Source organism: Balaenoptera physalus, assembly GCF_965194825.1.
Source record: "Balaenoptera physalus genome assembly, chromosome: 20".
Classification (NCBI taxonomy): domain Eukaryota; kingdom Metazoa; phylum Chordata; class Mammalia; order Artiodactyla; family Balaenopteridae; genus Balaenoptera; species Balaenoptera physalus.
The window spans coordinates 49,556,770-49,579,675 of record NC_138901.1 but is presented as its reverse complement, the minus strand read 5'-3'; the positions used below and the strand labels follow the sequence as shown (position 1 = coordinate 49,579,675).

Sequence of the window (22,906 nt, the reverse complement as noted above, 5' to 3'; positions counted from 1 at the left end):
GGGATCTTTTAGCTGTGGCATGAGGACACTCTTAGTTGCGGCATGTGGGATCTAATTCCCTGACCAGGGATTGAACCCGGGCCGCCTGCATTGGGAGTGCAGAGTCTTACCCGCTGGATCACCAGGGAAGTCCCCTTGACTGTTTTTAATAGCCTCATATAAGTGTATGGACTCTAATTTAAATAAATTTTTTTTGGTGTTGCAGTATTACAGTAAACATCCTTATATGTATAGCTTGGTGCACTTATGTAGTAGTATTTCTCCAAGTAAAAATTTTAAAGGGAGAGTTGCTGTTTAAAGGGTTAGATTTTGAGAGCTATTGCCGGATTTCATTCTTTAAAATTCTACAGTTCACACTCCTATCAACTGTGTGTTATGACAGGGCTAGTTTGACCAAACCATCATCAACACTGGCTGTTAACAACTATCTTAGCTCTTATAAGTCTGATAGTAAAAAATCAGATCTCATATTCATTTGTTTTTGTTGTTATTTTGCTTTGTTTTTGTTGTTTGCTATTAGTGAAATTGAGCCTCTTTTCAACTGTTGATTACCTACTTCCATTGGGCATTAACAAAGCATCTTGCAGGTTAAGATTTAAGTTTATCTGGGAGCGGTTTCCTGGGAGGGTATTGATTGTTTTCACAAACCAGAGTAAGGCGTTTCCTATGTATGTCCTCCACAGCAAACAGCGGCATAACAAGCTCTGGCGATCTCATTCAGATAGTGACCTCTCGGACCACCACGAACCCATCTGCAAAGCAGGACTGGAACTCAACAAGAAGGAGATCACCACCTCAGCAGACCAGATTGCCGAGGTGAAGACCATGGAGAGTCACGCACCCATACCTCCCGTCTTCGTGGAACATGTCGTCCCACAGGATGAAAATCAGAAAGGCCTGTGTACCAAAGAAAGAATGATCTGCTTGGAGTTTACTTCTAGGGAATTTCATGCCGGACAGATTGAAGATGAATTAAACCTAAATGACATCAATGGATGCTCATCAGGGTGTTGTCTCAATGAATCAAAATTCCCTCTTGACAACTGCCATGCATCCAAAGCCTTAATCCAACCTGGACAGGACCCAGAAATGGCCAACAAGTTCCCAGACTTAACAGTGGAAGATTTGGAGACAGACGCACTGAAAGCAGACATGAACGTCCACTTACTGCCCATGGAAGAATTGACATCACGCCTGAAAGATCTCCCCATGTCCCCTGATGCTGACTCACCGAGCCCCCAACCCAGTTGCCAGGCTGAAGTCTCAGATTTCAGTACAGATCGCATTGACTTTTTTAGCGCGCTAGAAAAGTTTGTAGAGCTTTCCCAAGAAACCCGGTCCCGATCTTTTTCTCACTCAAGGATGGAGGAACTGGGTGGAGGAAGGAGCGAGAGCTGTCGACTGTCAGTGGTCGAAGTAGCCCCTTCCGAAGCGACAGCTGATGACCAGAGAAGCAGCTCTCTGAGTAATACTCCCCATGCATCTGAAGAATCTTCAATAGATGAGGAACAGTCAAAGGTAAAAACTGTCTTTATAGTTCTATGCCTAATGAAGTTCTCTTTCATGACAAAATATTTGGGACTCTGCTATGTTCACTCTATTTTTGATGTTGCTAAAGATTTAGGAAGGCGATGTGAGAGAGACAGTCTGGCGTGAAAATTTAGGGTTTAAATATTTTTCTAAATCAGTTGCCTTTCAAGGAATTTATCTTTCCAGGCTTTTGGTGTCATTGGAAGCACTTCTGAGAGGGGACGAGGGAAGAAGGGATTAGCCAAAACAAATGTCCTGCCTGACCAAGGAGAGGGTCCCCTCTGGACCTCCGCAGTTCAGATCAAATCTCACCAACAGTGAGGTGCCAGGGACTGATCTGTTACCTGAGTGAGACGTGTATCTCTCTGAGAGGATGGATTTGTTTGGGAAATTCTTTCTGCCTCAGAAAATTCAAAGACTAGACGTGTGTTAATAGTTGTTGGAGTAGCAACTGATTCCCATGCTGAGTTCTTGCTATTAATAATGTCTCTGAATGGTTCCTCATTGCAGACGCTGTGGTATTCAAGAATTGAGGGATGGTTTGGGGAAATGATTTGAGAGCAGACAGAATCCCAAGATTCGTCTCAGTGGCATGAGTTCTCATGAGCCACCTCAGACCAGGGAAAGAATTACTATATATCATCAACTCTAAGACTCACACTTATTCTCATTTTGACTTTTGAAATTGGGTTGCATCTTAAAAACAATGGTATCTTATGTCAGTATAATACAGTAATTGGGAAGCAAGTGGGGACAGATTTACTCTAACATAAATGAAGTCATTTCACGATTTCAGTGGAGCTGACTAGATTCTTGACATCTCCTGATTGCTGTCTACTTATATTTACCACCTCGTTCACTCCTCATCTGTTCTCTCTCTTCTTAACTACCCCAGGGCAGTTGTTGCCTCTGCTTCTGTCTTCTCTCCCCAAAAGCTATGCCTCTATTTCGTTTCTACCGGGAAAATCAGAATGCCTGAGCTCTCCTTTGGACTAATGGATGTAGTGGCTCTGACAGAAATAGCTTTTCTGCAAAGTTCTGGTCATATGAGCACTCTCTCCACAGCCTATGCACACACTGGGCCTGCTGTGGCTTCTCTCCCAGCCTTGGCAAGTTTGCCTCTGCCTGATGTCCCAGCAGATTTCTCCCAAAGGCATAACTGATCTTGTTAGTTTGTACTAGCTCTGACTCTTTTTGAAGGAGAAAGACAAGAACAATTCCTAGGGAAATACTGTACCTTGAAGGTTTATAAAAATGTTAACAAAGTAGATTGATGGTCATAATGATGTTGCTTTAAGAGATGTCCAAGGACCATTTCTAAATTTTGAAATTCTTATTTTTTTACAGTAGGACTTGATTTTGCATTGGCCAGTTTTCTTTGGCCTTGTTCTAAATCCATCTGGGAATATGTAACTGGTGGAACACTAAAATGTCAGATTCGCAGTTTCTAAGTTTGCTCAGGCACGTGGCTGCATAAGCCAAGGAAGAAGCCATGTGAAACATAGGTAGGAACTGTGCAGTCAGATATAGAGTGCCCCCATGTGCTGGGATGCGGCTGCTGGGAGGAGCAGTGGGAGGATGTGGACGAAAGCTGTCAAGACAAAGGACAGAAGAGAGCAGTGAGTCTCCAAATCAGACATCCAGCTTCCTCTAACACTGGGCATATTTAAGGTGGCCACTGAGCCCTTCAATGGAACTCCTCCCCTTGAACCAAGTTAGGATCAAACTGGAAGGGGATAGGCTAGAGAGGAAAGGTTTCATTTACCCCAGTATGGCCTAAATCCTGAAGGCTCATGGTCTTAGGAAATTAAGGATTATAGGAGCCTCCAAGGCTACTTGCTGTTTACTTTTGGAGCAAGATACTGCATTAGAATCCTATTTGAGTCAACAGAACAAAAGTTTAGTAGACAGTGACACAACCTATGACTAATTTTGTATCTCTGCCTTCGATGAATCTGGTTTTTTCTTGTACAACAAAAACAGAATACAACCCCAGGCAGAGGACGGTCCCAGGCACTCCATGATTTGTGTCCTCAGAGAGCCAGAAGGTTCTCCTGGATCAGAGGATTAGTAAGCAAAAACTCTGGCATTTTCAATTAGATTACAGTTTGCCATAACCATCTCACTGTTTTCTCTTCTTAGGCAATCTCAGAACTGGTCAGCCCAGACATCTTCATGCAGTCTCACTCAGAAAATGCAATTTCAGTCAAAGAAATCGTCACTGAGATTGAATCCATCAGTCAAGGAGTTGGACAGATTCAAGTGAAAGGCGACATCCTATCCATTCCATGCCATACACCAAAGAAGCACATCGTCCATGAGCTGCCCGTTGAGAGGGTCCAAGCCGCAGAGAACAAACCTGGAAATCTGGAGCAGAGTGAAGGTTCCTGCACAGCCCAGCCTGAACTAGCCAAAGACTCAGGGAAGTGGGAACCAGAAGGGTGCCCAGTGGCACACTCATCCACCACAGAGTTGGAAGAAGAGGAACCAGCTGAGGGGGAACAAGAGCTCTGGGGCCCAGGGATGCCCCCGGGTGCCAAGTGGTACCCCGGGTCCGTGAGGCGAGCCACCTTGGAGTTTGAGGAGCGCTTGCGGCAGGAGCAAGAGCACCACGGTGCTGCCGCTGCTTGTACCTCGTCGTCCACTCGTAAGAATTCCAAGAATGATTCTTCTTCTGTGGCAGATCTAGCACCAAAAGGGAAGAGTGATGAAGCCACCCTAGAACATTCATTTGTCCCCAAGGAACCAGAGATGAGCAAGGGCAAAGGGAAATGCAGTGGGTCTGAGGCTGGCTCCCTACCCCATTCTGAGCAGCATGCCATCGTTCCAGCACCCGAGCTGCTGGAGTCTCACCCGTTGCCAGCTCCTCAGAAGTGCCCAGGGTCAGGTCCCAGAACACAGCAGGAAGGAGTCCTGAAGGAGCAGAGGACTTCGGTCTCATGCCAGGGACCTGAGACACCAGCAGTCCCTCTGCCTCTTCCCAAGAAGATAGAAATCATTGAATACACCCACACAGTCACGACACCCAATCACGGGCCAGAGGGGGAAACAGCCACCGGTGAAAAGAGTGGGGAGCAGGGACTGAGGAAAGTGAAAGTGGAGGAGTCCATCACTGTCCTCTGTGCACTGGATGAAAATCTGAACCGGACACTGAGCCCCGACCAGGCTTCTCTGCACCCCAGAGCGCTACCTCTGCCTCATTCTTCCTCTCCCGAGCATGAGCACGGCAGGCCCGCCCACCCAGCCCCCACCCTGAGCAGCCCTGAAGACTGGGGCAACAGCCCAGCAGCTGCCCTGGAGACAGCAGCGCCTTTTGTCAGTCACTCAACCCACGTACTTGGTGCCAGCTTGGCTTACCTGCATCCCCAGACGGTGGTTCACCTGGAAGGCTTCACAGGGCAAAGCAGCACCACAGACAATGAGCCCTCTGCAGAGAAGAGCAGCTGGGAAGAAAGTCAGGAGGGCCCCCTCTCCAGGGGCAGTGAAGTGCCATATCAGGGCTCCCAGTTAAGTAGCGAAGACCTGTGTTTAATTAGCAAACTCGGTGACAGTGTTGGGGAGCAACAAGAAAAACTGGACCCATCACCTGTAGCCTGTCAGCTCCCACACAGCTCTAGTAGTGACGGTATAAAGGGTCTCAGTCACAGCCCCAGTGGGGTGAAGGAGCGCACTGAAGAAATCGAGTCCCGAGCGATTTCTCAGGTAGGGCTCCCCAAACCATCGCAAATGAGGCGTTCAGCTTCCCTCGCCAAGTTAGGTTACCTGGACCTCTGTAAAGACTGTTTACCAGAGAGGGGGCCTGTCTGCTCTGAGTCCCCTCATCTCAAACTGCTTCAGCCTTTCATCAGAACGGGCTCGGGAATGGAGGCCCAGGAGCCCCCAGAAAACCCAGATGCTCCCCAGAACCTAGAGCCCACCAAGTATTTCATAGAGCAACTCAAAACAACAGAGTGTATCGCACTGAGCAAGCCAGTGCAGAGGCCCCTTGTACAGTATGCCAAAGAATTTGGTTCCAGTCAGCAGTGTTTGCTCCCCAGGGCAGGCCCTGAATTGACTAGTTCTGAAGGAGGCCTTCCTTTGGTACAGACCCAGGGACTGCAGGGTGCAGGCCCAGCTCCAGGGCTGGCTGTAGTGCCCCGTCAGCAGCACGGCAGAACTCACCCCCTAAGGAGACTGAAAAAAGCAAATGATAAAAAACGGACAACCAACCCCTTCTATAATACCATGTGATTCTGAGCCTATACATGTGACTTTCTGAAAGAAATGTTTGTAAAAGGGGCAGGTGTAATATGTAAGGAACATGCACTTTATTGGTTAATTTTATAATATTTTGGTCATTTTACTGTTCCTGGCGCATGCAGGGTTTGGTTTATTTCCTCTGTGTGTGTGAGAGAGAGAGAGAGTTTGATTTGGACGGCAAGACCATTTTATCATTTTTTATTTTTGGAAAATGCAAACCTCAAAAAATACTCATTTTCAAAGAACACCTTTATCAAAGGCAAGTTGCTGTTTTTCAATCTACTGCCACCTGCTCCTCATTTTGCCCCCTGAGGGAAGGCATGCTTGCTTGATTGAGGAAGGAAGCAGATGGGGAAGGTGGGGTTGAAGCTGGAAATTGGAAATGCTGCCCCAGGCCTGTGTGATGATGGTTAGGTCTCCAGACCTGACGCATTGGATTCACTGAAGGGGGCAGCCCAACGTCAGCATGCTCTCAGACTTGGTCCCCAGCCCCAGCCCCAGCCCCTTGGAGTTCCCGAAATGGGCAGGTTCTGCTTTGCTTTCAAAGAGGGTCTTCCAGAATTCATTTCTCCTGGTCTCCAGAGTGTATCATTACAAAAAGGCATGATAATGGCTGGCTTTGTAAACTTATCAAGCAAATACTTTTTTACCCCAAGCAAATAATTTTATTAAATTTAAAATGAACTCCAAAGGAAATCCAAGAGGTCCTCTCTAGAGGAAAGCAGAAGAGGAGGAGGTGAAATTGGGGGTGGAGAGGCCACCGCCGCCCAATATCTTCCAGGTGGATGGGCTCCACACAGGTGGTCATCCTACCCCACCCCCCCATGCCCTGGAAATGTGCCCTGCAGCATTCTCCCAACTAAAACACAATAGGGACAAGTTTGAAAAACAGCAATTAAAAGTCAGTGTGTTCTTGTAAAATGAATACATATGTAGGGTTTTAACCCTTTCGTTACTTGAATAATTCTGTGGGCCTTCTAAGTTTAATGGCCATATTTTTTCCAATTTATTTTCCTCCCTCATGCTGTTTCTCCCAGTGCTGCCTATTTTTTTTAATTTTGTAGGTATTTGAATTGTTACATTACATATGTATAACCTCCATTGAATGCAATGTTTTCTTTTTAATATTATCACTGTTAACACTTGACGTAAGTTTTTTTTTTCCTTTTCCTGGAAGATTTGTCATTTCTCTAGTTTATACACAGTACTTATGTACATAATGTTGTCACTTTCTTACATTGTTTTGTTGTTAATGTTGTATGTTGTAGGGTCTTTTTGATTTATCCATTTTAAGAAATAGTAAAGCTGCAACTGGAAAACATACGGACACCACAGAAATAAGACTGATGGGTGTTTGTAGGAATCTGCAGAGCATATATTGATGGTGGTTTTTTTTAAATGGAGACTTCTAATCACCAGCTCCTCCCAAATTATGCGTTAGTAACTTCCTCCTCAGAGAAACCCCTAAAGGCTCCCATTAGATCACAGTTTGACTGAAGGCTGATTTCTCTTTGAGACTGAAATCCCAGAATGTTGTTTGCCACTAGCTGAACCAGAGCCAGGGAGTATATGTGAGTGTTACTGCTGCCCAGGGTGGAAGCTCCTAATGGATTAGGCTGAAGGGCTGCAGGGAGGCCTCGGCCAAGGGCAGGCACCCTTAATGACCGCGTTTAGGATGCTGTTGCTTTGCTGCTGTTGTGGAGGGTCCGTGACACAGGAGCACCTGCCGTAAACAAGCCTGTTTCAGCTTCTTACAGAAAACATATTTAGCTTGGAATGGAACACCCACTGCAGCTCATCAAAACTGAAGAGGTTTGCAGATTTGCTTCCTGTTTGCTTTGGTGGTTGTCCACATTGCTGAGAGGTTGACCGAGCACAGACCTAAGATTCAGGTTTTGGGTTCATCACAGCACTGAGAGGAAAAAACAGATGCACAGACTGTCAAGGTGATGTCAGAGGCCAGAGTTCGATGAGGACAGGTGGTACGGTGACCCAAAGGAGAGAGCAAAGGTGGACTGAGGCCACTCGTAGGTGTTCAAGAGGAGCTGTGAATCCAGTTGCCGGGTGGAGGCCGTAGTTGGGTCTGACATCACTGCCAGGAGGCAGATTGGACAGAAACCTCCTGCTCTAAGTGTTTTTATGGTGTAGTAATGATATGTGCCTGTGCTGTCCCTAAATAGTTTCCTTAAATGTTCAAATGTGTCATCCACACAGCTTTGTGACTCCAGGATATTTAATGTGTTGTAAAATGTTTTACTAGGTGGCACGTTCCAGTGTGAGGAGGCTTGCAGGACAGGGTTATGAATTTCCAGGGCTCATCCATCTAAACTGCCCTTTCTTGTTGAGGCGGTTCCATCACCAATATGTTGGCGAAAGGACAGGAAACTGTGGCAGGGGTGGGAAGAGGAGGCTTTGCATGGAGGTTAAGAGAGTAGTGTCCAGGGCTTCCCTGGTGGCGCAGTGGTTGAGAATCTGCCTGCTAATGCAGGGGACACGGGTTCGAGCCCTGGTCTGGGAAGATCCCACATGCCACGGAGCAACTAGGCCCGTGAGCCACAACTACTGAGCCTGCGCGTCTGGAGCCTGTGCTCCGCAACAAGAGAGGCCGTGATAGTGAGAGGCCCCCGCACTGCGATGAAGAGTGGCCCCCGCTTGCCACAACTAGAGAAAGCCCTCGCACAGAAACGAAGACCCAACACAGCCAAAAATAAATAAATAAATTAATTAATTAATTTTAAAAATGATACAAAAAAAAAAAAGAGTAGTGTCCACTCAGTTAATCCCTTGAGATGGTGACATCCCTCATATTAAGAAGTACACACAGGGTCGACAGTATTGCACTGTTCTCTCTTCTCCCGGCCACTGTGTTTAATGCTCACTCTCACTGCATTAAAGAACAACAAAGATTGGGAGTGGGGGAACCTCAAACGCTGTGAAGAAAAACAAAACTTTTTTTTTTTTTTAAGAGTAGAGGAGGTCTTGCTCTGCCTTTTTTTTTTTAATAATTATACTTATCATTTAATTTACCTGCCTAAATAAACATTCTCTATACAAGGTCTGTAATTCAACCATGCCATAGGGTTTTGCCAGCCCTCAGACTCCCAAAACTGAGTGTTCTTGTGCTATTTATGTAGCTGAGCACTGTCCAGGGGAAGTACATGATGGCCTATCAAGAACTTTCTAAACGTTATTCTCTTCAAACGGATAATCTCAGGTGGCCTATTTCCCTTTCCTGTTCATGGAAAAGCCAGACCCAAAACAGCAGGTCTGGTAGATTGACAGAGATGAGTAGGAAAAGTTTGGACCTCTCGCTCAGTGCCTCTTTATTTTGAAAACCACCATAGTCTGACTCAAAATTATTCTAGAGGGGTGTACGTGTGTGTGTGTGTGTGTGTGTGTGTGTGTAAAAAGTAACACTGTGGTGCATGGGGTAAAAGCCCCAGGAGCACACAGATTTTGAGCTGTAATCTGGATGGTTACCTGGTCAGTAGGAAGGAGAGAAAACCCCTTTTTTGATTTTAGAAACACTTAGGAGTAGTTTGTACTATAGCAGATACACAGTACCGTAGTGTAGTAATACTCATCTCTCCTCATTTTGGTTGCCTTTCAGATTCCAAATGTTTAGGATCATTCCTAACATCTCAGCCTCTTCAGGCTCTTTATCTAGCATTTTCCTGGTTCTGTACCTTTATCCCAACTGGTATTTCCTCTTTCTCATTTTGGGAACTACCAAGAGCCCCAAGGACAGCCTGAGGATGACAGCCCAGGCTCTGAGGTCCCCTCCTGCTAAAGGGCCCCAGACAGATGCTCTTGGATAGATCTGAAGCTTCTGAGACATAGCAGCTCACAGAAATCTTCATTTGGTCCATCTGAGGATTTCAGTTCTGAAGTGATCTAGCCATGTTTGGTAAAGATGTTTTTGTGGGAATTGTTTCTCTCTCTCTCTCTCTTTTTTTTTTTTTTTTTTAAGAAAGCATTATGCAAAAAGGGTCTCTTTCAAGGGCATTTAAAATTTTTTAAATAAAGCCATTCTTTGGCTTTTTTGAACTGTTTGTGGATATTTTGTTTACATTGTGAATATTAAAACGTGCATCATCTTGATGGCCACTCAGATTCCTCCTTCTCCAGGCACCCAGCCCTGGCCATCCTGTGAGTCCTCACACTGAGCAAGGTCAGCCTTATGGTCAGCCCTCATGGGTAAGTGGGGAAAACCTGGAGCTGACTTCCGTCTGTGTCTTGCGCTCCCATCCAACACTCTGTATGGAAATATTCATAATTTCCTCAGTGATGGTGTGTCTTATAGTGATGGTTGTAATGGTGAATGGCTAGTGTCGTTTTTGTCTAATTTTGTTTTGCTTTTTGATGGTAGATGAGATGAAATTTTAGCTATTTCAGCACCAATCCAACTTAAAAACATCTTGGATTTGTTTTCCCTTCCAAACTAAAAGATTAAGGTATGTATTAGGCATAAATGTATTTGCTGCCGCGACTCATCCGACGGCTATATCAGGAAAAAGCCTCCTGCCACCAAAGCAGGAAGCTGCACACTCCTAACCCTTCTCCAGGGCTTGGGGTCCCTTGATGCCATGGAGAGCTATTGCAAGGTGCTTCTGTACTTTTCTGGCCTGGAAGTGGAGGGTGCCTGCGCCTGGCTCCTGCTATGAAAAGAGAACCAGCCTCATTTTCTCAGTGCCCCAGAGATCTGGGACAGGATTTGTAAACTGGAATCATCCCTCATCGGCTTGAAGATGTCCCAAGGGGTGCATGACTAGTGCTGCCATCTGTGTCCTCGCAGCAACACTGGTGGCAGCATCCTGTGCACACATGGAGAGCTAATACCCAGGGCTTAACTCAAGCTGATGACCCAGTCTGGAAGCTGGGTAACTGGCCCTGAAATGTTTCCCAATCAGTAAATCCACAGGGAACTGTTTGGTTTTTATGTTTTATTGGAATTTGGTTTGCTTGGCATAGCTTAAGGTGCCTTTTCTTTCTTTCTTTCTACTTTAATTTTGTAGGACTTGTTCTAAATGTAGAAAACAAGTCCAAAAGACTCTCCCACTGACTGTTACCTTTGCCCCAGGCCACCCCAAACTTTTATGCTCACATTTTATTAAAGCAGGTGCTCCCTGGAATCTCTGGGACCTTTTTGAGGCATTTGAAGCAGAATATAAAGAGTGGTCTCATCTCCTTCCTTAATCTTCCTGGTGGTTGGGATGTTCCACTTGTATCATAGGTTTTTTTATTACTGATGTGCTCCGCTGTTTTTAAATGTGAACTTGTGCGCAAATGTGCAGATTCAATGTTCTTGTTACAGATTGAATAAATTTTTATTTTGAAGATGAAACGTGTACTTGATCAACTGCAACAAAAGGGGGTTGCTGAGAAGGTGGAGGGATTGGAAGAGAACACTGATGGTAAACATGATGCAATTCTCATTGATTGATCTCCCTCCCTTATGAGAGAGCTGAGCTCTGGGAAAAAAATATAACTTTCTACCTCTCACAAACTAAAGACTGGATGGAAAATGAGATCACTAAAGATTATTTCAGACAGTGTGGCTCCAATCAAGTGACCACGCTGGGAACTTGCCTGGTCAAAGAGGCTCTTGCCAAAGCCACCACCTGAATGTTAGGAGAATGAATAAGCAAAGAGACCAAAATTCCGCCGCCATCTGTGGTACAAAGTGTTCTGGGACAGCTGCCGTGACGTGCCCCAGCAGAGACTGGATTTCTTGGGTAGGTGACTTCTCTGGACATTAGCAAGATAGAGTTCACAAGCTTTCGGCACAGGGCACCTCAGCTCACTGAAAGGTTTCTAGAAACAGGACATGACTTTGCAAAGAAGTAAAAGAGTTAACCCTCTCCCATCATTAGAAGAGAAGAGAAGCACTTGATGTCAGTGGTAGAGGAAGAGAGATGGGGCCAAAGAGCAGTTCCCTAAAACGGGCGCGAGGGGGCGGTGCGGATTCCCTGGCGGTCCAGTGGTTAGGACTCCGTGCTTTCACTGCCGAGGGCAGGGGTTCAATCCCTGGTCAGGGAACTAAGATCCCGCAAGCCCTGAGGCATGGCCAAAACCAAAAACGAACAAACAAAAACAGGCTGGGGGGGAGGGGTCTCCACTTCTCCCACCCCTCCACAGAGCCATCATGAGATATTTAGTGGTGCCATTCATCACATATAAAGCAGCCCTACTATCTAGGGAAAGCTCAGTTTCCAGAGAAAACACTGCCTTGAACTAAAATTAAGTCAGCCTGCTTCAGTCTGAACCGTCCATATCAAATGAGATGGGCACACCACTGGTCTCTGGCTGGAGTGCCAGAGTGCACGATGGTGAAGGCAAGGTCATTTCACAAAATATTCTAGGGGTGCCTGGAGTTCCTGACCCTGATCAGTCATGGCTTTCTAGCCAAAGCAAATGGACCAAATCATGTCTAAGTTGCCAGGCCACCTCTTCCAGAAAATGGCTTTATGAAAGATGAAGTCTATGCCTTTCTTTTATGGATTGCCATTCAGATTAACAGTTCAAATGGATAACAGCAAGGGAAAGCACCAAGTCCAAGTAGCTTCTTCCACTGATTGGTTCTTTGTGCCTTGGCTCCACCTACCCCCAGCTCTGCCAGGCCTTGGCAGCCAGAAGAAGCCTAGAGGGCAGGGCTGAGCCATGCCAGCTCTAAACAACACCTGTAAGTTCCTGCTCTTGTACCTGGAGAGCAACCCCCACACACACACCCAGGTGATGGAACTGAAGGCAGAATGGATTGAAGGATTTCTGCTTCTGGGCTTCCCTGGTGGCGCAGTGGTTAAGAAACCACCTGCCAATGCAGGGGACACGGGTTTGAGCCCTGGTCCGGGAAGATCCCACATACCGCGGAACAACTAAGCCCATGCGCCACAACTACTGAGCCTGCACTCTAGAGCCCGCGAGCCACAACTATTGAAGCCCGCATGCCTAGAGCCCGTGCTCTGCAACAAGAGAAGCCACCGCAATGAGAAGCCCACGCACCACACACGTGCAGCAACAAAGACCCAACACAGCCAAACATGGACGGAAGGAAGGAAGGAAGGAAGGGAGGGAGGGAGGGAGGGAGGGAGGGAAAGAAAGGATTCCTGCTTCCTAGTCCCAGACCCTTACCTCTAGAATGGAGTACCCTGCTCTCTTTAAAGAGGAGAAAAGGAGATGGGAGAAGAAAAAATGCCGTTTCAGGGTAGGAGACAGCATGTCAAATCCCTTCTCTGCCAACAAGTGGTGCAGAGTTGAAAAGCACCTGACCCAGCCCTTCTCAGTTTACAGCCCAAAGAGCTGAAAAAATAGGGTGACTGAGCAACGGCTGAAACTCCAGTTTTGTAATTAGTATAGGCATCCTTTCCTCTGTGCCACAAGCATATCTCTCAATATCAGCACTTGTGAGATAAGGTGGCCTTCAGGGAGAGACAAAAAGGCATGGTGCTGAAAAGCTGGACACAGACACCAGACCTTTTGGGTAAGAATCTCAGCTGTACTACCTACCAGCTGAGTGATGCAAAAGCTATTTAACCTTTTTGTGCCTCAGTTTCCTCACCTGTAAAATAGGGGTAATAATAGTACCCATCTCAGAAGACTATTTTCAGAATGGAATTAATATGTGTAAAGCCCTTAGTACAGTGTCTAGCTATTGTTATTAAGGAGCTACTGAGTCACTCAGGTCTTTTCCTCCTAATCATGTGCCTGGAATCTTCAGGTAAAAGGGAGATTCCTCATCTACCCTCATGCCCCCCCCCACCAATGCCATAATTATTTCTGGGGCACCTGTAACAGTTTCTGGTTCTGATCCCCACAAGCCACTGAATACTTGGACTCTTCCTGAGAAACAAGCCTTGTGAGGGCCTTTGAGGTTCCCACCACCTTCCCTCCCTTTACCCCCAGTGCTAATCTTTACCCTCTGGAAGGCTGTGTTCCATTGATTTCCAGGTGTGTCCTGGAGAGTGAGAAGTAATAACCGGTCCCCTGCTTCTCTCCAGGGCCTTATGATCCAAAGGAAGAAATCCAGGCAGTGGGTGAGCACTGGAAAGACAGCAGCTACAGGGACTAGTTGTTCTTCACTGGCTGCATTTTGATCAGGTTTCTTTTTATCTCCTCCTTAACCCTGGTCAATACTCAGATCCGCGGGTCTTGAAGGGAGTGGGAGGGGGCAGGGGCTTCCCTGGAACACAGTCGGGCACCAATTCAAACAAGGCCCTCAAGACTTTAGGAGTCAGGCTGAGTGTCTAAAAGACCTGGGCCAGGGCTTCCCTGGTGGTGCAGTGGTTAAGAATCCACCTGCCAATGCAGGGGACATGGGTTTAAGCCCCGGACTGGGAAGATCCCACATGCCTCGCGTCCACTAGAGAAAGCCTACCCAACGAAGACCCAACGTAGCCAAAAATAATAATAAAATAAATAATAAATTTATTTAAAAAAAAATAAAAGACCCGTGCCAGCCACTTTCCCTTGAACTTGGTGTCCATTTTTTTTTCTCCCACACCCCTACCACCGGTTTTTAGGCTGCTTTGTGCCCTGTTCGGTGGAATCCTCTCTAACGGCGTGAAGTGCCTAGTACAGTGACAGTGGTCGCTATTGCTATTAATAACAGTAACATTCACAGGCCCCTGTCGGGTACCCTCACAGCTGCCCTGGGCCAGCCTAGGCCCTCATCCAAGGGCCCCCAGAGCATCTTCCGGGACCTGTACTCAGGGGTGTCTGGACGTGCAGTCCCACAGCCCCGGCCCGCCGGTATGGTCTAAATTGGGAGTGTGATTGCAGCAGGAATGCAGCGTGAAGGCATCTGATCTTGCTCGGCAGCCGGCTCTGAGGGGAGAGCGCCCCCTCGTAGGCTCCCTCTCTCAGCGCCCAGCTCTGGGTCCGGGAACCTGGGCCTCCTCAGCCCACCCGCTAGGCGCGGAGCGCGGAGGAGCGCGCACATCCGGCGCACACACGCAACATTACTTTTGACGCTTCTCGAAGGCCCGCGGACTGGCCGCGCAGAGTCTGCAGCGCTCGACTTTCCCGCCGCTGGAGAGGGCGGGGCCTCTGTGACCCCGCCCCTGCCCTAGGCCCGCCTCCGCAGGTTGATGGCAGCGGCAGCTGGGACTGCAGCGACGCCCGGCCCCGAGAGTCGCAGGCAGCGGCCGGAGCGCGCAGCCGAACGCCCGGGCCCCAGACGCCGCGGACACCCGGAGAGGCAGTTCCGGTGCCCTGACGCCTCCCTTGGTCCCCAGCGCAGCCCCAACCCCCTCCGCAGAGAAGTCGCAGCGTGAGCGCCCCTCGGCCGGCTCAGGACCAGGTACCCACCCCCCCACCGCCGCCACCGCAGCCAGTGAAGCGGGCGGGTGTCTGGAGGGGACAGAAGTCTGCTCCCCCTCCCCCCCACCCGCCGCCAAATTCGGTCCCGGGCGGGGCGGACTTGGTGTCTATATTTGGCCGAACAGCGGCCCGCCCGCCCGCAGGGCGCAGACACCTCGTCTCGCAAGAACGCAGTGCCGGGGCAGGAGGCCGGAGAAGGGTGCGGGGAGGCTGGGCCTCAGGCCGGGAGCCGCAGAAGCGTCTTGAAGGGCACAGGGATGCCCGGGGCTGGGGAGGGGCTGGAGTCAGTCGCTGGGGCTTTGGAAGAGCTCGGTGTGTCCCCTGGGGAAGGGCTTAGCGCAAGCCCCAAGCGGGAGAAAAGGCACCTCGCCCTCCCCACTCCACTCCTGATAATCTGGCTCTGAGCCGGGGGGAGGGGGGTCGAGGACCCCACCCCCAAGAGAATTTAGTAGGAGAGAGGACCCAGAGGAGAAGTGGGGCTGAAGTATGGCCGGCAAAAGCCAGAACACAGTGGTGAGGGCCTCTTAGAGAAGCCAGTGCAGAGAGAAGTGGGAGGAGGAGAGATCCACCTTACACTGTGTCCCCCCGTACCCCACCCCCCCGCCAACAGCATGGGAGGAAACTGATGAAAACAGTAGCAGGAAGAACTCAGGTGAGCTAACAGGAGGAACTTCTCCTTGGCAAATTTTTAGAAAAAGGCAAAACCCCATCCACCTAAACTATGCCACAGACGCTGAGTTTAGGATCTTGAGGGGCTGCAGTCCTAGCCCCACAAATGGCCTTAAGCCAAAGCCTCTGATTCTGGACGAGGTGCCTCTGGGAGATAAACCACTTCCGTGAAGAGATGCTCATCCAAGGCTGGCAGCGGGAGGGCAGCCTGGCATTGAGGCTCCTTCCAAAACCACTTCAACTTCCAGGAAGCTTTCAGGCCCAGTCAGGCTCCACTGTCCCCCAAGCCTGGCTCTCTAAGGAGAAGTCAGGCCCCAAATCCTAGCCCCTCGAACTAAGCAAAGAACTTTCCCATACATCACCTTGAAGAAAACTCCCTGCTTCTAGGACCAGACTCTATATTAATTTATAGCTGACTCTTGGTCAGATAACCCTTCTCACTTGCCACTCCCCCAACTCTTCCTCCCTCCCTCCCACAGCTACGGGACTAAGGACCAAAATTTGGGCACCGAGATCCTCCATCTCTGCCCCCAGCTATGAGCCGGCGCGTGGTTCGGCAGAGCAAGTTCCGCCATGTGTTTGGACAGGCGGCAAAGGCTGACCAGGCCTACGAGGACATCCGTGTGTCCAAGGTCACATGGGACAGCTCCTTCTGTGCCGTCAACCCCAAATTCCTGGCCATTATTGTGGAAGCTGGAGGTGGAGGTGCCTTCATCGTGCTGCCTCTGGCCAAGGTGAGGGATGAGGGGAAGGAAGCAGGTGGAGGACACTGTCTGTGACTCCTGGGGACTCCTGATAGCAGCCTGTGTTCTCACCTAGTTCCATTCCTCAGTCAGGAGGGCAGTCTATGTGGACTGACTGCTCCCTGTTCCCCAATCACTCAGGGACCAATTGGGAGGCTCTGTCACCCCTCCTAGAACAGCAGGATCACATCGGCCCCCACCTACTCACAGCCCATCCCTTCTCCATGCAGCACCCTGTTCCCAGCAGGGACCAGGAGCGGGTGATGGATAGCTGGGAAGCAGTGGAGACAGAACCTGGCCAGATTCTGTTCCTATCTCTCCTGATGCCACACCCCTTATGTTTTTGGTGTCAGGATCTTTGTACGCAGCCCAGGGTGACCCTTGGATTAAAACACACCCCGGAGCAGCACACTGAAGACAGGGTCAGGCTCTATCCAAAGAGTTCTTGGCCACCTCCCCCATTCTGGATCTTGCAGTGAGGTAGAATGAGAGCAAAGGGCCGGGGGACATGACATATAAGGCCAGAGCCCCCTCTACTCCAGGGATGGGGGCCAGGCAATGACCAACACCTTTAGTGAGTAGCCTCAAGCCCCTCAGCAATCTCTACCCACAGGATGGCCACTCCAAGGCATGACCTTGACCTGGATTCCGGCTCCTACACCTTGTTAGGGGAGGCCCCACAGGTGGCAAGGTCAGGATGAGGCCTGGCAATAGCCAGTGACTCACTCCAGGACAATGCAGACACCATCCAAGGACATCATCCCCTGGGCTCAAATTTCAGCTGGAGCCACCTCCTCCCCCAGTACAAGTGCCATTCCAATGCCACACAGCCACCCCTCTCCCCTACCGCCTGGTCTGGGTTGATGACAGCCCCTGCAAAGGCCTCAGAGCCCCCACAAACATACCATAAAGATTAAAAATAGATGGGCCCCAGCTCAGGTTGGGAGATGGCAGGCAGAAGGAATGCCTGCTGCTTATGGTTCCAAGGTAAAGCCATTGACAAGGGGGAGATCTGCCAACTGTGGCTAGGAAAGGGCTGTCAAGCACTGCATTGCATCTTACCTTACCTTGACCTATTCCACCAGGGGCTTCCCATAGACATTTCAGTTGGGGGAACAGGCCCAAGAACAGTCTCCTCCAAGCAGATGTTTTTAGAAGAGCACTGGACTAAGAAGTCAAGTCTTGGCTCTACCAGTATCTTGCTGTGTGTCCTTGGTTAAGTTATCTTACCTCTCTGTGTCTGATTCCTTGATATTAAATGACTTCAACTCTGTCTTCTGTGAAGTAGAGGAAGTAGGCCGGATGGGGTTGGAAGAGCAGAAAGGAGGTGGGTTGTGCAAAGAGAAAACAGATAATAGAGAATTGAGCTGTAAACAGATCCACTCCCCACCCCCTGAAAACACACAGGACAGTGGCCCCACATCTCCCTCTCTGACCCCTGCAGACAGGTCGAGTGGATAAGAACTACCCACTGGTCACTGGACACACTGCCCCTGTGCTGGACATCGACTGGTGCCCACACAATGACAACGTCATCGCCAGTGCCTCAGATGACACCACCATCATGGTAGGAGCCAGGTGGATGCTGCTGGGCTGTTGGGCAGGGGAAGCAGGGAGGGCTGCCTCACCTGTGCTGTGGAAGGTGGTGAGGGAGGTGCTGAGTTCCAGGGCCCTGCCCTGTCCAGCTCCCAGGCTATTTTTAGCTACATGCCCACCCCCTCCCAGGATGAACTGCTTATGACTAATTTTAGCCATGGCTACCTTGGGGCCTGAAGAGCAGGGGGGCAGTGCTCTGAAGTCTCCCTGCTCGTATGAGTAGGGAGGTCTCTGGAAAGCTGACAGTGCCACCTCCTGGCTCCCAGCTGCTTCTGCCCCATGTGGGCACCATCACATCTTGTCCTGCACTTGACCCTGGGGAAGGGGGGTGGGGGAAGTAAGGGAAGAGCAGAGTGACAAAGTGGGCTCCTCATCCCACCTACCCTATGCCTTTTCCTTCTATCTAGGTGTGGCAGATTCCAGACTATACCCCTATGCGCAACATTACAGAACCCATCCTCACACTCGAGGGCCACTCCAAACGTGTGGGCATCCTCTCCTGGCACCCCACTGCCCGGAACGTCCTGCTCAGTGCAGGTCTGGGGGCCTAGGGAGGGGTCCCTACCATAGATTGGGGGGTGTGGGGAGTGGCAAAGGCAGGGCCAGGTGACGGTGCCTGGCCATTCTGGGCAGGTGGTGACAATGTGATCATCATCTGGAACGTGGGCACTGGGGAGGTGCTTCTGAGTCTAGACGACATACACCCGGACGTCATCCACAGCGTGTGCTGGAACAGCAACGGGAGGCTGCTAGCCACCACCTGCAAGGACAAGACCCTGCGCATCATCGACCCCCGCAAGGGCCAGGTGGTGGCGGTGAGTGCCTAGCCTAGCCACGTCCCAACCCCTACCCCAGGAAGCAGCTGTCAGGCCTCTGTACCCACAACCCCCTGAGCCCCTCATCCCAGCTCTCACCTCCTCCACCTCAACCCCAGACACCAGCCCTGCCCCGCCGTGTCTGCAACCACAGCCCCTGCCCTAAGTAAGCCCCCAGCCCTCAATTCTCAGCCCCGCTCCTGTTCCCTCCCCTCCCCTGCATCTCAGAAGCTCAGAGGAGGGCTGCTCGATTTGTGACTGAGGAGGGGAGAAGCTGCAAACTCTACCCTCCCACCAGACCTGCATGAACCGAAACTGCGCCCCCGGACCCCTCTCCTCCCAGCCGGCACCCAGCGCCATCTTCCGGCGCCTGAGCCTGACACTGGCTCGCGGGCAGGCCCCTTTCCAACCTAGCTGACCCGCTGGGCGGGGGACTGGAGGCAACCCTCGCGCGTTGTTTGTCCCAGCTGGGTGTCCTGGGAGGGCGGCGGCACCTGCCTCACCAGCCTCAACCTAAGGCGGGGCGCTGGATGCGCGGGGCACGTGCACGTCTGCGCGGAGTGCGCGCGGCGAGCGCGGCGGGAGCGGAGCGGGGTGGGGCGGCGGGCACTCTAACCCACTAACCCCGCGAGCAGGAGCGAGCCCGGCCTCACGAGGGCGCCCGCCCGCTGCGGGCCGTCTTCACCGCAGACGGGAAGCTACTCAGCACCGGCTTCAGCAGGATGAGTGAGCGGCAACTCGCGCTCTGGGACCCGGTAGGCCAGGCCGCGCCGGGCGCACGCGCTCGCTCCTTCGCTGGGTCAGCCGGGAGCGCTCTCCCAGACCGTGGCCCGCGCCCAAGATAGCTGAAGCGGAGCGGGGAGCTCCCGTCTGGGAAGCGCCTCTCTGCTCCCCTGGGAAGCCCGCAGGCATCCCCTGCTCTGACGGCGCTTAAGGGCTCAGAATCTGCAGAGAGAGGCACGCGCCCCGCGCTCTCCAGGCCTGGGGCCAGCCAGGAGACCCCAGGAAACTGAATATTTAGGACCCCTTTTGTCTCCGCCCCCCACACCCAAGTCAGCAAGTTGGTTGCCCGCCCCTCCAGGCTCCTCAGGGCAGGCAGCTGGGTGACGCCTCTCCCTGTCTCCCCCTCCCCCCAGGAGAGGTTTGCGGCCCACGAGGGAATGAGGCCCATGCGGGCCATCTTCACGCGCCAGGGTCATATCTTCACCACGGGCTTCACCCGCATGAGCCAGCGAGAGCTGGGCCTGTGGGACCCGGTAACGCAGCTGGACGCTTGGGGTGTGTGCCCCGGGGACTGGCATCACGGGAGAGGGGCCAGGCGCCCCCCACCCGCAGGGCATGCCCACCTGGACAGGGCTGGAGGCTGCTGCCCTCTTTGCAGCGCCTGCCATCCTCACACCCACCCCTCTGCCCAGTTTTGCTGCGTCGCCTGAAGAAGCCCACGCTGGCGCCCCCGCCTGGTGATGCCGAGTCCCTGGGGGTGGTTTGCGGTGACTGCATGCGGCGGCGCAGGGGGTATAGGTGCGGGGGACCGAGAGTGGTGTCCAGGGGTGGGGTCTGCAGCTCTCTTCACCAGAGTTGCCTTGGGAATGCGTGGGCTTTGGGGAGGGCACGAAGCGTAAAGGAGCTTCAGGGCATCCATAGTGGCACGGCGGGCGGGACAGGGCTGGTCACGCCTCCTGTGCTCGGGCAGAACAACTTCGAGGAGCCAGTGGCACTGCAGGAGATGGACACAAGCAACGGGGTCCTACTGCCCTTCTACGATCCCGACTCCAGCATCGTCTACCTGTGTGGCAAGGTGCTCGCGGCCGGGAGGGGAGAAGAGGGGGCTGGACCGAGATATCGGGGGCCTGCCCAGCATATCTCCGAACCGACTGGTTTTGCAGGGCGACAGCAGCATTCGGTACTTTGAGATTACCGAGGAGCCACCTTTCGTGCATTACCTGAACACGTTCAGCAGCAAGGAGCCGCAGAGGGGCATGGGGTTCATGCCCAAGCGGGGACTGGATGTCAGCAAGTGCGAGATTGCACGGTCAGCAGCCTTGCCCTTCCCGCTCACCTGCCTCTGTTCCCACGTCCCATCCGGGAAGACACGGGGGCTTCCTCAATAGTGTAGTCTCTGGAAAATAGTGGGTTTTCGGGGGTGGGGGGTGTCATACGGGCTTGTTTCCAGTGCCAGCCCCAACGCTACAGGCTTGACATTCTCTGAACTTAAGTTTCTTCATCTCTTAATGATGATAAACACCCCATCAGAGGGTGTTTAAAGTGCAATGCGTGGTAGGCGCTCAGCAAGTGTTGGCCTCTAACCCCTTGGTCCCGGGCAAAAGTTAAGGGAGTGGGAGCCTGAGCGGGTGCCGATCCCCGCTCCCTTATAGGTTCTACAAGTTGCACGAAAGAAAGTGTGAACCCATCATCATGACTGTGCCCCGCAAGGTGAGTGGCCGGGAGAGGGGTTGGGCAGGGCTCCGAGGCGGAAAGGAGCGGAGCAGGCCTGGCACCCTGCTCGTTCTCGTGTCCCCCTACCCCTGCAGTCAGACCTGTTCCAAGACGACCTTTACCCAGATACGCCGGGCCCCGAACCCGCCCTAGAAGCGGATGAATGGCTATCCGGCCAGGACGCCGAACCCGTGCTCATCTCGTTGAGGGACGGTTACATGCCCCCCAAGCACCGCGAGCTGCGGGTCACCAAGCGCAACATCCTGGACGTGCGCCCGCCCCCCGGCCCCCGCCGCAGCCAGTCAGCCAGCGACGCCCCCTTGTCGGTAAGGTCCCGCCCTGCTCCACCCAAGCCCAATCTTCACATCCCCCTGCCGCCCGCCGCCCAACGCCGCCTCTTCCGTCCTCTGCGTCCAACAGCAGCACACCCTGGAGACGCTGCTGGAGGAGATCAAGGCCCTGCGCGAGCAGGTGCAGGCCCAGGAGCAGCGCATCACGTCTTTGGAGAACATGCTGTGCGAGCTGGTGGACGGCACGGACTAGCGCAGTGCACCGGGGAAGCTCCAAGCCGGGAGGGCAAAGTGGGGCGGAGCGCAAGCACTCCTGCGCCGCCCCGGCTTTGGGTCCTCCGGACCCCGCCTCTCTGGGCCTGGGCCGGGACTGGGGAGGGAGCTCCGCCCCTCGCGGGAGTCCTGGACAAATGAAGCGCTGCGGACACTCGCGTCCGTCTGGCGCCTGCCGGGCTGTGTGCCTCGTACAGGACTCAGCAGGAGCTGGCCTTGGAAGGCCCAGGGTGACGGGGGCCTCAACAGTGGTGCTGCACGGCAGGCAGTGTCCCCTTTGTTTCCCTTCCCGCCCAGGGCAGGGAAAGTGCTTAGTATTAGCGCAATGCTTGGGGATGTTGGGGAGCTTGGGCTTCACCTCAAAGGGGTAGCGATTCGACGGGTCTCCCCAGACTGGCTGGGGAAAATTACAACGCTTCTCCCTCTAATCAGCTCACTTGACTCCACCACCCTGAGTGGTAAACTGAACGGGCGTCACCCCAGTTCTACGGACATACACAAATGTTGGCTGTACAGCCGGACCCACGGGCTACACCCAGCAGTCTATGGCAGAGGGCTCTCTTCCTTCTCTCCATCTGCAGGGGAGAGGACGGCTTCCTCGCGGCACTCCCGCAGGAGAACCAACCAGAGAACTGGCATGAGGAAGCAGGTTCACACCTCCCCTCTCCCAGACACACACACACACACACACACACACACTCACACACACTGCCCCCAGCCCTCTGCTGTGGCCTTGACTCTAGGAGGAAAACAAGACGTACTGAATGAAACATTTTACCAAGTGCTCAGTCTGTGCCTCCTGCATGGGTGGGGATGCTAGACGCCCCAGCCTCTGTAAGTGCCACCACCAGACTCCTGGGGGCCCTGACAAATGCAACGCTCGGCTCAGGACCCACCAGACATCCTCTTACTTCAGAGCCCTCCCCACGCAGGTTCAGAAGGAACCCTCAACCCGCAGATGGGCGTTCTTCCCCAGTAAAGGCAGGTAGGAAAAGCC

At 52.0% G+C, this 22,906-nt stretch overlaps 2 protein-coding genes across 15 annotated transcripts in view; both read left to right on the top strand.

Moving 5' to 3' along the window:
* Positions 1-5,877, top strand: part of SSH2 (slingshot protein phosphatase 2) — a 242,145-nt gene extending 236,268 nt beyond the window's left edge. For all 13 annotated transcript variants that reach the window (XM_082443406.1, XM_082443410.1, XM_082443407.1 and 10 more), the window contains 2 exons: positions 684-1,518; positions 3,673-5,877. In XM_082443406.1, coding sequence (XP_082299532.1) covers positions 684-1,518; positions 3,673-5,760 — 2,923 coding nt within the window. In that variant the 3' untranslated portion in view covers positions 5,761-5,877. The remainder of the gene's footprint in view (positions 1-683; positions 1,519-3,672) is intronic.
* An 8,958-nt stretch (positions 5,878-14,835) lies between these two features.
* Positions 14,836-22,905, top strand: CORO6 (coronin 6). Of its 2 annotated transcripts, XM_082443530.1 has the most exons (12): positions 14,836-15,067; positions 16,236-16,490; positions 17,944-18,066; positions 18,503-18,632; positions 18,729-18,910; positions 19,546-19,665; positions 20,047-20,166; positions 20,604-20,708; positions 20,797-20,942; positions 21,286-21,343; positions 21,442-21,672; positions 21,767-22,905. In XM_082443530.1, the coding sequence occupies exons 2-12, from the start codon at positions 16,293-16,295 to the stop codon at positions 21,887-21,889; spliced, it is 1,536 nt and encodes a 511-aa protein (XP_082299656.1). In that variant the 5' UTR covers positions 14,836-15,067; positions 16,236-16,292; the 3' UTR covers positions 21,890-22,905. The 2 variants fall into 2 exon arrangements, with proteins under 2 accessions (XP_082299656.1, XP_082299655.1); XM_082443529.1 differs by lacking the exon at positions 19,546-19,665 and having other exon boundaries at positions 14,838-15,067.
* The last annotated feature ends 1 nt before the right edge of the window (position 22,906 follows it).

What these genes read in the sequence shown, in the direction of transcription:
- CORO6 (XM_082443530.1), top strand. Translation starts at nt 16,293, where the DNA reads ATGAGCCGGCGCGTGGTTCGGCAGAGCAAGTTCCGCCATGTGTTTGGA. An exon ending in TCGTGCTGCCTCTGGCCAAG is followed by an intron (nt 16,491 to 17,943) that starts GTGAGGGATGAG and finishes TGACCCCTGCAG; the next exon opens with ACAGGTCGAGTGGATAAGAA. An exon ending in CAGATGACACCACCATCATG is followed by an intron (nt 18,067 to 18,502) that starts GTAGGAGCCAGG and finishes CCTTCTATCTAG; the next exon opens with GTGTGGCAGATTCCAGACTA.